The sequence below is a fragment of the Lampetra planeri genome, unplaced genomic scaffold (assembly GCF_965212315.1).
Source record: "Lampetra planeri unplaced genomic scaffold, kcLamPlan1.2.h2 scaffold_312, whole genome shotgun sequence".
NCBI classification, from domain to species: domain Eukaryota; kingdom Metazoa; phylum Chordata; class Hyperoartia; order Petromyzontiformes; family Petromyzontidae; genus Lampetra; species Lampetra planeri.
The window spans coordinates 1-14,812 of NW_027615136.1; the positions used below are offsets into that span (position 1 = coordinate 1).

The window sequence follows — 14,812 nt, forward strand, 5'->3', positions numbered from 1 at the left end:
GGTAATAGGTGTGGCGCTGCAGGTTACTTTTTTGATGGAGTTAAATAGTGATTTGTGATCGCGGGCCACTGAGGCAGACTCCATCTCCTCAGCAACCCGCGACCACCACCCATCCTTACAGCGCCTCACGGCTCTCCGAACCTCCGAGCGAAGACTGCGGTAAACCTCCTCATTCTCTGACGTGGGATGCTGTAGGCGATGAGAGTGGGCCTGTCGCTTTTTCTCAATTAACCTGAACACCTCCTCCGTCAGCCAGGGTTCCCGGGGAGGTCTGGACCGCGTACCCAAAGCAGCCATTGCAGCTGCATGAGTCACAGTCTTAAACCTCGCCCATTTACCCTCGACATCAGGTGGAGTGGGGGACGATGCCAACCCCAGCTGCAAGCGATGATGAAATTCTCGCTTGCAACTTTCATCAGCTAACTTAGACCAGGCCACTTTTGGTTGGAATGGGATCCTGGGTGTACACCCACCACCGGAGTGGAAGAATGGCAGGCGCATCTTACAGATGACTAGTCGATGGTCAGAGGGCAGATCAGCTCCACGGTAGGTCCTGGTGTCAAGGACATGGGCTCGCATCCGCTGGTCCGTCACTACGTAGTCCAGCAGATGTTCTTGCTTGGACCCGGCATGCATCCATGATGTTGTGTGGATGCGCCGATGCCGGAAGAGCGTGTTAGTAATTACAAGCCCATGGGCTGCACAAAAATCTAGCAACCTCCTACCGTTATTATTGAGCTGATCTGGCCCATGCCTTCCAATCACTCCAGACCAGGTGCCAGCATCATGACCAACTCGGGCATTGAAGTCACCCAACAAGATGACTCTGTCCCGAGTGGCCACTTTAGCCAGCACCTGTGACAGGAGGTCATAGAAAGCGTCCGACTCATCGGCTTTGCCTGCATCCCTCCACAGATGTTCGTCTTCGGTGGGGGCATAAGTAACCACGACCACCACTCCTCGCCTCTGGTTGATGGGAAGGCGAGCCCAAAGTATCCTGGGGCTTACAGCTTCCCACACCTCACCGCCACGCTCCCACGCCCCCTTCATTCTTTTGTTCAGAAGAAGAGCCACACCCTGCTGTTTGGCAGTCTCCTGCCCCGAGTAGAGGACTGTCCACCCCTCATGGTGGCAGGAGCCAGAACCGGTCCACCGGACCTCCTGAATGCCACAGAGATCCAGGCGGTACCGGTCCAGCTCCCGACAGAGGAGTGGCAGCCTCTCCTCCGCAGTGAGCGTTCGAACATTCCACGTGGCCATCCGCAATGGTTTTTCGTTGTTTCTGGAGGAGCCCCGAGGGTTAAAATTCAATCTCCTGGCTCCGCCAAATGGGGTTTGGCCAGGAGACGTCATAAAAGCCTGACCCCCCGGGGCCTCCGGCACAAGCTTATTAATTACAGGTTTATGTTTACTTCGTAGTTTAGTGGTGGTTAATTGAAGGTGGAGGGGTTACCAGCCCCTCGCACCCGTCCAGAGCCCCCGTTTAGCCACTGTGGTGGTCACAGACGCCATGAGGGGAGAGGCCAATGGGCATTGGCCCTCCCCCCACAGCACTGCCCACGACAATGTTGCCCGTCCGGCACCGCGAGGAGGTAGGAGGTTGTTTTGCCGGACAGACACACACACACAGACACACAGCCACACACAGACACACACACACACAGACACACAGCCACACACAGACACACACACACACAGCCACACACACACACAAAGACACACACACACACAGACACACACACTTACACACAGACACACACACAGACACAAAAACAACAACACCTGGTGCCGGACGGGCAACGTTGTCGTGGACAGTGCCGTGGGGTGGAGGGCCAGTTCCGATTGGCCTCTCCCCTCATGGCGTCTGTGACCACCACAGCGGCTAAACGGGGGCTCTGGATGGGTGCGAGGGGCTGGTAACCCCTCCACCTTCAATAAATTACCACTAAACTACGATATAAACATAAACCTGTAACAAGTAAGCTTGTGCCGGAGGCCCCGGGGGGACAGGGGTCTGTGACGTCTCCTGGCCAAACCCCAATTGGCGGAGCCAGGAGATTGAATCTTCACCCTCGGGGCTCCTCCAGAAACAACGAAAAGCCACTTCGTGTGGCCACCTGGAATGTTCGAACGCTCACTGCGGAGGAGGAGAGGCTGCCACTCCTCTGTCGGGAGCTGGACCGGTACCGCCTGGATCTCTGTGGCATTCAGGAGGTCTGGTGGACCGGCTCCTGCCACCATGAGGGGTGGACAGTCTTCTACTCGGGCTGGTAACCCCTCTACCTTCAATAAATTACCACTAAACCACGACTGAAATATCTAACTAATAAGCTTGTGCCAGAGGCCTCGGGGGTACAGGCTTTTATGACGTCTCCTGGCCAAACCCCAATTGGCGGAGCCAGGAGATTGAATCTTCACCCTCGGGGCTCCCCCAGGAACAGGTTTGCAGATTTGCTGAGCATTTCTGTGAGGTCCTGGGGGAGGGGAAATCCTTCAGCCAGGAAAACATCATGGCACAAAGTGGGGATAACCCTGCTGAGGCTGCGGTGCCTCAAATATTGGAAGAGGTCACCCCCTGTGAGTGGCTGGCTGAGGTGCCATCTGTTGAGGAAGTACTGAGGGCGATCCGGAGTCTGAGACCAGGGAAGGCACCGGGCAGAGATGATCTCCCAAGCGAAATGTTGAGGGAGGGTGGCGTTTGTGCACAGACTGCCCTACATGACATCATAACAACAGTCTGGACCACTGGACGGGTTCCGCAGGATTGGAAGGATGCCCTGGTGGCCCCCCTCTTTAAGAAGGGGGACCGCACAGACTGTAACAACTACAGGGGCATCTCACTCCTCAGTGTGAGGCCGGGAAAGGTCCTGGCAAGGATTATTCAACATCGCCTTGCCAGGCACGCTGAGGAGAGGCTTGCGGAGCCCCAATGCGGTTTCAGGAAAGGGCGGTCCTGCACAGATGCCATATTTTCTGTCCGTCTGCTACAGCAGAGGTGTAGGGAATTCTTTATTGACCTGGTCAAGGCCTATGATACCATCAGTTTCCCATACCTGGGCAGTGTGCTTATGACCGGCTCCAGTTTAACAGCAGAGGTCTCACTCCGAATCAGTCGAGCGGCAATATCTTTTCATCGGTTGCGTAACGCTGTGTGGAAGCAACCTGGTCTGTCGCTCCGCACGAAGCTTCAGGTCTTCTCGGCCACGGTCATTCCCTCCCATCTCTACGCTTGCGAAACGTGGACCCAGGATGGATCATAGGCCTGCCTATGATCCATCCTGGGTTTAACCTGCAGGCTGGATTGTGTGAGGAGCTCACAAATCCTTGAAAGATCTGGGCAAAGTCCCATCGGTGAGCTCCTCCGGCAGGCAAGGCTGCGTTGGCTGGGTCATGTAGCCCGCATGCCCAGCCACCGCATGCCTAAACAGCTTTCGTTCGGCCGGATCGAGGGGGCTAAACGGGCGCGGCACGGGCTAGAGAAGAGATGGAGTGATGTGGTACAGGAGGACGTGGAGCTGAGTGGACTTGCCGATGACTGGTACCAGCGGTGTCAAGATCGGCCTCAGTGGAGGAGGCTCGTGAAGGACGCTACTGGGCAGTTGGAGGCGGTCGCCCTCCAATAACAACGGAGGGCGGAGGAGCGACGCTCACAACAACGAGCGGAGCGCCGGGTGGCTAAAGCACAGCGAGTTGGTACAGTAGGGGGCACAGGTGGTGCATCAGCCAGTCATCTCGGTCATCTCGGTCAGTCGACCCGTGGCACCTGCTGGGTCTGCCCCGTGACCTCCTCCTCATGCACCTAGCCTGGCACAGCAATCAACACGTGGCACCTGCTGGGTCTGCCCCGTGACCTCCTCCTCATGCACCTAGCCTGGCACAGCAGTACAACCCATGGCACCTGCTGGGTCTGCCCCGTGACCTCCTCCTCATGCACCTAGCCTGGCACAGCAATCAACCCATGGCACCTGCTGGGTCTGCCCCGTGACCTCCTCCTCATGCACCTAGCCTGGCACAGCAGTCAACCCATGGCACCTGCTGGGTCTGCCCCGTGACCTCCTCCTCATGCACCTAGCCTGGCACAGCAGTACAACCCATGGCACCTGCTGGGTCTGCCCCGTGACCTCCTCCTCATGCACCTAGCCTGGCACAGCAGTCAACCCATGGCACCTGCTGGGTCTGCCCCGTGACCTCCTCCTCATGCACCTAGCCTGGCACAGCAGTCAACCCATGGCACCTGCTGGGTCTGCCCCGTGACCTCCTCCTCATGCACCTAGCCTGGCACAGCAGTCAACCCATGGCACCTGCTGGGTCTGCCCCGTGACCTCCTCCTCATGCACCTAGCCTGGCACAGCAGTACAACCCATGGCACCTGCTGGGTCTGCCCCGTGACCTCCTCCTCATGCACCTAGCCTGGCACAGCAGTCAACCCATGGCACCTGCTGGGTCTGCCCCGTGACCTCCTCCTCATGCACCTAGCCTGGCACAGCAGCCAACCCATGGCACCTGCTGGGTCTGTCACGTGACCTCCTCCTCATGCACCTAGCCTGGCACAGCAGTACAACCCATGGCACCTGCTGGGTCTGCCCCGTGACCTCCTCCTCATGCACCTAGCCTGGCACAGCAGTCAACCCATGGCACCTGCTGGGTCTGCCCCGTGACCTCCTCCTCATGCACCTAGCCTGGCACAGCAGTCAACCCATGGCACCTGCTGGGTCTGCCCCGTGACCTCCTCCTCATGCACCTAGCCTGGCACAGCAGTCAACCCATGGCACCTGCTGGGTCTGCCCCGTGACCTCCTCCTCATGCACCTAGCCTGGCACAGCAGTACAACCCATGGCACCTGCTGGGTCTGCCCCGTGACCTCCTCCTCATGCACCTAGCCTGGCACAGCAGTCAACCCATGGCACCTGCTGGGTCTGCCCCGTGACCTCCTCCTCATGCACCTAGCCTGGCACAGCAGCCAACCCATGGCACCTGCTGGGTCTGTCACGTGACCTCCTCCTCATGCACCTAGCCTGGCACAGCAGTCAACCCATGGCACCTGCTGGGTCTGCCCCGTGACCTCCTCCTCATGCACCTAGCCTGGCACAGCAGTCAACCCATGGCACCTGCTGGGTCTGCCCCGTGACCTCCTCCTCATGCACCTAGCCTGGCACAGCAGTCAACCCATGGCACCTGCTGGGTCTGCCCCGTGACCTCCTCCTCATGCACCTAGCCTGGCACAGCAGTCAACCCATGGCACCTGCTGGGTCTGCCCCGTGACCTCCTCCTCATGCACCTAGCCTGGCACAGCAGTCAACCCATGGCACCTGCTGGGTCTGCCCCGTGACCTCCTCCTCATGCACCTAGCCTGGCACAGCAGTCAACCCATGGCACCTGCTGGGTCTGCCCCGTGACCTCCTCCTCATGCACCTAGCCTGGCACAGCAGTCAACCCATGGCACCTGCTGGGTCTGCCCCGTGACCTCCTCCTCATGCACCTAGCCTGGCACAGCAGTCAACCCATGGCACCTGCTGGGTCTGCCCCGTGACCTCCTGCCAGCGGGCGTTCGACACTTCACGTGGCAGCCTCAAGGTGCACTTGGCCTGGCACAAGCGTCGTGGTGACGTCACCGCCACTTGGTGGAGGTTGTTGTTGTTGTTGTTGTGTGTGGGTGACTCACCTTTCTTTTCCGTCACCTGAAATGAAAATAAATAAAATAAAAACATTTAAAGGGTGTCCCATAAGTCAGGTGACACATAGAGACACATAGAGACACATAGAGACCCATAGAGACACATAGAGACCCATAGAGACACATAGAGACACATAGAGACCCATAGAGACACACAGAGACCCATAGAGACACACAGAGACCCATAGAGACACTATGAATCTCTATGGGTCTCTGTGTATCTCTATGGGTCTCTATGTATCTCTATGTCTCTCTATGGGTCTCTGTGTATCTCTATGGGTCTCTATGTATCTCTATGTCTCTCTATGGGTCTCTATGGGTCTCTATGGGTCTCTATGGGTCTCTATGTATCTCTATGGGTGTCTATGGGTCTCTATGGGTCTCTATGGGTCTCTATGTATCTCTATGGGTCTCTATGGGTGTCTATGGGTCTCTGTGTATCTCTATGGGTCTCTATGAGTCTCTATGGGTCTCGATGGGTGTCTATGGGTCTCTATGTATCTCTATGGGTCTCTATGGGTCTCGATGGGTCTCTGTGTATCTATATGGGTCTCTATGGGTCTCTATGAGTCTCTATGGGTCTCGATGGGTGTCTATGGGTCTCTGTGTATCTATATGGGTCTCTATGGGTCTCGATGGGTCTCTATGTGTCTATATGGGTCTCTATGGGTCTCTATGTATCTCTATGTGTCTCTATGGGTCTCTATGGGTCTCTATGTATCTCTATGGGTCTCTGTGTATCTCTATGGGTCTCTATGAGTCTCTATGGGTCTCGATGGGTGTCTATGGGTCTCTGTGTATCTCTATGGGTCTCTATGAGTCTCTATGGGTCTCGATGGGTCTCTATGTATCTCTATGTATCTCTATGTGTCTCTATGGGTCTCTATGGGTCTCTATGAGTCTCTATGGGTCTCTATGGGTCTCTATGGGTCTCTATGTATCTCTATGGGTCTCTATGGGTCTCTATGGGTCTCTATGGGTGTCTATGGGTCTCTATGGGTCTCTATGTGTCTCTATGGGTCTCAATGGGTGTCTATGGGTCTCTGTGTATCTCTATGTGTCTCTATGGGTCTCTATGGGTCTCTATGTATCTCTATGGATCTCTATGGGTCTCTATGGGTCTCTATGTATCTCTATAGGTCTCTATGTATCTCTATGTATCTCTATGGGTCTCGATGGGTCTTTATGGGTCTCTGTGTATCTCTATGGGTCTCTATGGGTCTCTATGGGTCTCTCTGTATCTCTATGGGTCTCTATGTGTCTCTATGGGTCTCTATGGGTCTCTATGGGTCTCTATGTATCTCTATAGGTCTCTATGGGTCTCTATGGGTGTCTATGTGTCTCTATGGGTCTCTATGGGTCTCTATGGGTCTCTGTGTATCTCTATGGGTCTCTGTGTATCTCTATGGGTCTCTATGTATCTCTATGGGTCTCTATGGGTCTCTATGGGTCTCTATGTATCTCTATGTGTCTCTATGGGTCTCTATGAGTCTCTATGTATCTCTATGGGTCTCTATGTATCTCTATGTGTCTCTATGTATCTCTATGTGTCTCTATGGGTCTCTATGGGTCTCTATGGGTCTCTATGTATCTCTATGGGTCTCTATGTATCTCTATGTGTCTCTATGGGTCTCTATGGGTCTCTATGTATCTCTATGTGTCTCTATGGGTCTCTATGGGTCTCTATGGGTCTCTATGGATCTCTATGGGTCTCTATGTATCTCTATGGGTCTCTATGGGTCTCTATGGGTCTCTATGTATCTCTATGTGTCTCTATGGGTCTCTATGGGTCTCTATGGGTCTCTATGGATCTCTATGGGTCTCTATGTATCTCTATGGGTCTCTATGGGTCTCTATGTGTCTCTATGGGTCTCTATGGGTCTCTATGGGTCTCTATGTATCTCTATGTGTCTCTATGTGTCTCTATGGGTCTCTATGGGTCTCTGTGTATCTCTATGTATCTCTATGTATCTCTATGTGTCTCTATGGGTCTCTATGGGTCTCTATGGGTCTCTGTGTGTCTCTATGTATCTCTATGGGTCTCTATGGGTCTCTATGGGTGTCTATGGGTCTCTATGTATCTCTATGTGTCTCTATGGGTCTCTATGGGTGTCTATGGGTCTCTGTGTATCTCTATGTATCTCTATGGGTCTCTATGGGTCTCTATGTATCTCTATGGGTCTCTATGTATCTCTATGTATCTCTATGGGTCTCTATGTATCTCTATGGGTCTCTATGGGTCTCTATGGGTCTCTATGGGTCTCTGTGTGTCTCTATGGGTGTCTATGTGTCTCTATGGGTCTCAATGGGTGTCTATGGGTCTCTGTGTATCTCTATGTGTCTCTATGGGTCTCTATGGGTCTCTATGTATCTCTATGGGTCTCTATGGGTCTCTATGGGTCTCTATGGGTCTCTATGTATCTCTATAGGTCTCTATGTATCTCTATGGGTCTCTATGTATCTCTATGTATCTCTATGGGTCTCTATGGGTCTCTATGGGTCTCTGTGTATCTCTATGGGTCTCTATGGGTCTCTATGGGTCTCTATGGGTCTCTATGGGTCTCTATGTATCTCTATGGGTCTCTATGGGTCTCTATGGGTCTCTATGTATCTCTATAGGTCTCTATGTATCTCTATGGGTCTCTATGTATCTCTATGTATCTCTATGGGTCTCTATGGGTCTCTATGGGTCTCTCTGTATCTCTATGGGTCTCTATGTGTCTCTATGGGTCTCTATGGGTCTCTATGGGTCTCTATGTATCTCTATGGGTCTCTATGGGTCTCTATGGGTGTCTATGTGTCTCTATGGGTCTCTATGGGTCTCTGTGTATCTCTATGGGTCTCTGTGTATCTCTATGGGACTCTATGTATCTCTATGGGTCTCTATGGGTCTCTATGGGTCTCTATGTATCTCTATGTGTCTCTATGGGTCTCTATGGGTCTCTATGGGTCTCTATGTATCTCTATGGGTCTCTATGTATCTCTATGTGTCTCTATGTATCTCTATGTGTCTCTATGGGTCTCTATGGGTCTCTATGGGTCTCTATGTATCTCTATGGGTCTCTATGTATCTCTATGTGTCTCTATGGGTCTCTATGGGTCTCTATGTGTCTCTATGGGTCTCTATGGGTCTCTATGGGTGTCTATGGGTCTCTATGGATCTCTATGGGTCTCTATGTATCTCTATGGGTCTCTATGGGTCTCTATGTGTCTCTATGGGTCTCTATGGGTCTCTATGGGTCTCTATGGATCTCTATGGGTCTCTATGTATCTCTATGGGTCTCTATGGGTCTCTATGGGTCTCTATGTGTCTCTATGGGTCTCTATGGGTCTCTATGTGTCTCTATGTATCTCTATGTGTCTCTATGTGTCTCTATGGGTCTCTATGGGTCTCTGTGTATCTCTATGTATCTCTATGTATCTCTATGTGTCTCTATGGGTCTCTATGGGTCTCTATGGGTCTCTGTGTGTCTCTATGTATCTCTATGGGTCTCTATGGGTCTCTATGGGTGTCTATGGGTCTCTATGTATCTCTATGTGTCTCTATGGGTCTCTATGGGTGTCTATGGGTCTCTGTGTATCTCTATGTATCTCTATGGGTCTCTATGGGTCTCTATGTATCTCTATGGGTCTCTATGTATCTCTATGTATCTCTATGGGTCTCTATGTATCTCTATGGGTCTCTATGGGTCTCTATGGGTCTCTGTGTGTCTCTATGGGTGTCTATGTGTCTCTATGGGTCTCTATGGGTGTCTATGGGTCTCTATGTGTCTCTATGGGTCTCTATGGGTCTCTATGGGTCTCTATGGATCTCTATGTATCTCTATGGGTCTCTATGGGTCTCTATGGGTCTCTATGTGTCTCTATGGGTCTCTATGGGTCTCTATGTGTCTCTATGTATCTCTATGTGTCTCTATGTGTCTCTATGGGTCTCTATGGGTCTCTGTGTATCTCTATGTATCTCTATGTATCTCTATGTGTCTCTATGGGTCTCTATGGGTCTCTATGGGTCTCCGTGTGTCTCTATGTATCTCTATGGGTCTCTATGGGTCTCTATGGGTGTCTATGGGTCTCTATGTATCTCTATGTGTCTCTATGGGTCTCTATGGGTGTCTATGGGTCTCTGTGTATCTCTATGTATCTCTATGGGTCTCTATGGGTCTCTATGTATCTCTATGGGTCTCTATGTATCTCTATGTATCTCTATGGGTCTCTATGTATCTCTATGGGTCTCTATGGGTCTCTATGGGTCTCTGTGTGTCTCTATGGGTGTCTATGTGTCTCTATGGGTCTCTATGGGTGTCTATGGGTCTCTGTGTATCTCTATGTGTCTCTATGGGTCTCTATGGGTCTCTGTGTGTCTCTATGGGTGTCTATGTGTCTCTATGGGTCTCTATGTATCTCTATGGGTCTCTATGGGTCTCTATGGGTCTCTGTGTGTCTCTATGGGTGTCTATGTGTCTCTATGGGTCTCTATGGGTGTCTGTGTATCTCTATGTGTCTCTATGGGTCTCTATGGGTCTCTATGGGTCTCTGTGTGTCTCTATGGGTGTCTATGTGTCTCTATGGGTCTCTATGTATCTCTATGGGTCTCTATGGGTCTCTATGGGTCTCTGTGTGTCTCTATGGGTGTCTATGTGTCTCTATGGGTCTCTATGGGTGTCTATGGGTCTCTGTGTATCTCTATGTGTCTCTATGGGTCTCTATGGGTCTCTATGGGTCTCTGTGTGTCGCTATGGGTGTCTATGTGTCTCTATGGGTCTCTATGTATCTCTATGGGTCTCTATGGGTCTCTATGGGTCTCTGTGTGTCTCTATGGGTGTCTATGTGTCTCTATGGGTCTCTATGGGTGTCTATGGGTCTCTGTGTATCTCTATGTGTCTCTATGGGTCTCTATGGGTCTCTATGGGTCTCTGTGTGTCTCTATGGGTGTCTATGTGTCTCTATGGGTCTCTATGTATCTCTATGGGTCTCTATGGGTCTCTATGGGTCTCTGTGTGTCTCTATGGGTGTCTATGTGTCTCTATGGGTCTCTATGGGTCTCTATGGGTGTCTATGTATCTCTATGTATCTCTATGTGTCTCTATGGGTCTCTATGTATCTCTATAGGTCTTTATGTGTCTCTATGGGTCTCTATGTATCTCTATGGGTCTCTATGGGTCTCTATGTATCTCTATGGGTCTCTATGGGTCTCTATGTATCTCTATGTGTCTCTATGGGTCTCTATGTATCTCTATGTATCTCTATGGGTCTCTATGGGTCTCTATGGGTCTCTATGTATCTCGATGTATCTCTATGGGTCTCTATGGGTCTCTATGTGTCTCTATGTATCTCTATGGGTCTATATGGGTCTCTATGTATCTCTATGTATCTCTATGTATCTCTATGGGTCTCTATGGGTGTCTATGGGTCTCTATGTATCTCTATGGGTCTCTATGTATCTCTATGTATCTCTATGTATCTCTATGGGTCTCTATGGGTCTCTATGTGTCTCTATGTATCTCTATGGGTCTCTATGGGTGTCTATGTATCTCTATGTATCTCTATGTGTCTCTATGGGTCTCTATGGGTCTCTATGGGTCTCTATGTGTCTCTATGGGTCTCTATGGGTCTCTATGTGTCTCTATGTATCTCTATGTGTCTCTATGTGTCTCTATGGGTCTCTATGGGTCTCTGTGTATCTCTATGTATCTCTATGTATCTCTATGTGTCTCTATGGGTCTCTATGGGTCTCTATGGGTCTCTGTGTGTCTCTATGTATCTCTATGGGTCTCTATGGGTCTCTATGGGTGTCTATGGGTCTCTATGTATCTCTATGTGTCTCTATGGGTCTCTATGGGTCTCTATGGGTGTCTATGGGTCTCTATGGGTCTCTATGTGTCTCTATGGGTCTCTATGGGTGTCTATGGGTCTCTATGGGTCTCTATGGGTCTCTATGGGTGTCTATGGGTCTCTGTGTGTCTCTATGGGTCTCTATGGGTGTCTATGGGTCTCTATGGGTCTCTATGGGTCTCTATGGGTGTCTATGGGTCTCTGTGTGTCTCTATGGGTCTCTATGTGTCTCTATGTGTCTCTATGGGTCTCTGTGTGTCTCTATGGGTGTCTATGTGTCTCTATGGGTCTCTATGTATCTCTATGGGTCTCTATGGGTCTCTATGGGTCTCTGTGTGTCTCTATGGGTGTCTATGTGTCTCTATGGGTCTCTATGGGTGTCTATGGGTCTCTGTGTATCTCTATGTGTCTCTATGGGTCTCTATGGGTCTCTATGGGTCTCTGTGTGTCTCTATGGGTGTCTATGTGTCTCTATGGGTCTCTATGTATCTCTATGGGTCTCTATGGGTCTCTATGGGTCTCTGTGTGTCTCTATGGGTGTCTATGTGTCTCTATGGGTCTCTATGGGTGTCTATGGGTCTCTGTGTATCTCTATGTGTCTCTATGGGTCTCTATGGGTCTCTATGGGTCTCTGTGTGTCGCTATGGGTGTCTATGTGTCTCTATGGGTCTCTATGTATCTCTATGGGTCTCTATGGGTCTCTATGGGTCTCTGTGTGTCTCTATGGGTGTCTATGTGTCTCTATGGGTCTCTATGGGTGTCTATGGGTCTCTGTGTATCTCTATGTGTCTCTATGGGTCTCTATGGGTCTCTATGGGTCTCTGTGTGTCTCTATGGGTGTCTATGTGTCTCTATGGGTCTCTATGTATCTCTATGGGTCTCTATGGGTCTCTATGGGTCTCTGTGTGTCTCTATGGGTGTCTATGTGTCTCTATGGGTCTCTATGGGTCTCTATGGGTGTCTATGTATCTCTATGTATCTCTATGTGTCTCTATGGGTCTCTATGTATCTCTATAGGTCTTTATGTGTCTCTATGGGTCTCTATGTATCTCTATGGGTCTCTATGGGTCTCTATGTATCTCTATGGGTCTCTATGGGTCTCTATGTATCTCTATGTGTCTCTATGGGTCTCTATGTATCTCTATAGGTCTTTATGTGTCTCTATGTGTCTCTATGTATCTCTATGGGTCTCTATGGGTCTCTATGGGTCTCTATGTATCTCGATGTATCTCTATGGGTCTCTATGGGTCTCTATGAGTCTCTATGTATCTCTATGGGTCTATATGGGTCTCTATGTATCTCTATGTATCTCTATGGGTCTCTATGGGTGTCTATGGGTCTCTATGTATCTCTATGGGTCTCTATGTATCTCTATGTATCTCTATGTATCTCTATGGGTCTCTATGGGTCTCTATGTGTCTCTATGTATCTCTATGGGTCTCTATGGGTGTCTATGTATCTCTATGTATCTCTATGTGTCTCTATGGGTCTCTATGGGTCTCTATGGGTCTCTATGTGTCTCTATGGGTCTCTATGGGTCTCTATGTGTCTCTATGTATCTCTATGTGTCTCTATGTGTCTCTATGGGTCTCTATGGGTCTCTGTGTATCTCTATGTATCTCTATGTATCTCTATGTGTCTCTATGGGTCTCTATGGGTCTCTATGGGTCTCTGTGTGTCTCTATGTATCTCTATGGGTCTCTATGGGTCTCTATGGGTGTCTATGGGTCTCTATGTATCTCTATGTGTCTCTATGGGTCTCTATGGGTCTCTATGGGTGTCTATGGGTCTCTATGGGTCTCTATGTGTCTCTATGGGTCTCTATGGGTGTCTATGGGTCTCTATGGGTCTCTATGGGTCTTTATGGGTGTCTATGGGTCTCTATGTGTCTCTATGTGTCTCTATGTGTCTCTATGGGTCTCTATGGGTGTCTATGGGTCTCTGTGTGTCTCTATGTATCTCTATGGGTCTCTATGGGTCTCTATGTGTCTCTATGTATCTCTATGGGTCTCTATGTATCTCTATGTATCTCTATGGGTCTCTATGGGTGTCTATGGGTCTCTATGTATCTCTATGGGTCTCTATGTATCTCTATGTATCTCTATGGGTCTCTATGGGTCTCTATGTGTCTCTATGAATCTCTATGGGTCTCTATGGGTGTCTATGTATCTCTATGTATCTCTATGTGTCTCTATGGGTCTCTATGGGTCTCTATGGGTCTCTATGTGTCTCTATGGGTCTCTATGGGTCTCTATGTGTCTCTATGTATCTCTATGTGTCTCTATGTGTCTCTATGGGTCTCTATGGGTCTCTGTGTATCTCTATGTATCTCTATGTATCTCTATGTGTCTCTATGGGTCTCTATGGGTCTCTATGGGTCTCTGTGTGTCTCTATGTATCTCTATGGGTCTCTATGGGTCTCTATGGGTGTCTATGGGTCTCTATGTATCTCTATGTGTCTCTATGGGTCTCTATGGGTCTCTATGGGTGTCTATGGGTCTCTATGGGTCTCTATGTGTCTCTATGGGTCTCTATGGGTGTCTATGGGTCTCTATGGGTCTCTATGGGTCTCTATGGGTGTCTATGGGTCTCTATGTGTCTCTATGTGTCTCTATGTGTCTCTATGGGTCTCTATGGGTGTCTATGGGTCTCTGTGTGTCTCTATGTATCTCTATGGGTCTCTATGGGTCTCTATGTGTCTCTATGTGTCTCTATGTATCTCTATGGGTCTCTATGGGTGTCTATGGGTCTCTATGTATCTCTATGGGTCTCTATGTATCTATATGTATCTCTATGTATCTCTATGGGTCTCTATGGATCTCTATGTATCTCTATGTATCTCTATGTGTCTCTATGGGTCTCTATGGGTCTCTATGGGTCTCTATGTGTCTCTATGGGTCTCTATGGGTCTCTATGTGTCTCTATGTATCTCTATGTGTCTCTATGTGTCTCTATGGGTCTCTATGGGTCTCTGTGTATCTCTATGTATCTCTATGTATCTCTATGTGTCTCTATGGGTCTCTATGGGTCTCTATGGGTCTCTGTGTGTCTCTATGTATCTCTATGGGTCTCTATGGGTCTCTATGGGTGTCTATGGGTCTCTATGTATCTCTATGTGTCTCTATGGGTCTCTATGGGTCTCTATGGGTGTCTATGGGTCTCTATGGGTCTCTATGTGTCTCTATGGGTCTCTATGGGTGTCTATGGGTCTCTATGGGTCTCTATGGGTCTCTATGGGTGTCTATGGGTCTCTATGTGTCTCTATGTGTCTCTATGTGTCTCTATGTGTCTCTATGGGTCTCTATG

General features: G+C 49.8%; 1 protein-coding gene across 1 annotated transcript in view; it reads right to left on the reverse strand.

Annotated features, from left to right (window-relative positions):
• Positions 1 to 2,144: 2,144 nt before the first annotated feature.
• LOC144740831 (adhesion G-protein coupled receptor F3-like) overlaps positions 2,145 to 14,812 on the reverse strand; it is a gene marked incomplete at its 5' end in the record, with an annotated part of 73,290 nt that continues 60,622 nt past the window's right edge. The window contains 2 exons of the mRNA XM_078623555.1: positions 2,145 to 4,840; positions 5,511 to 5,678. Of these exons, the coding sequence (XP_078479681.1) occupies positions 4,742 to 4,840; positions 5,511 to 5,678 (267 nt within the window). The remainder of the gene's footprint in view (positions 4,841 to 5,510; positions 5,679 to 14,812) is intronic.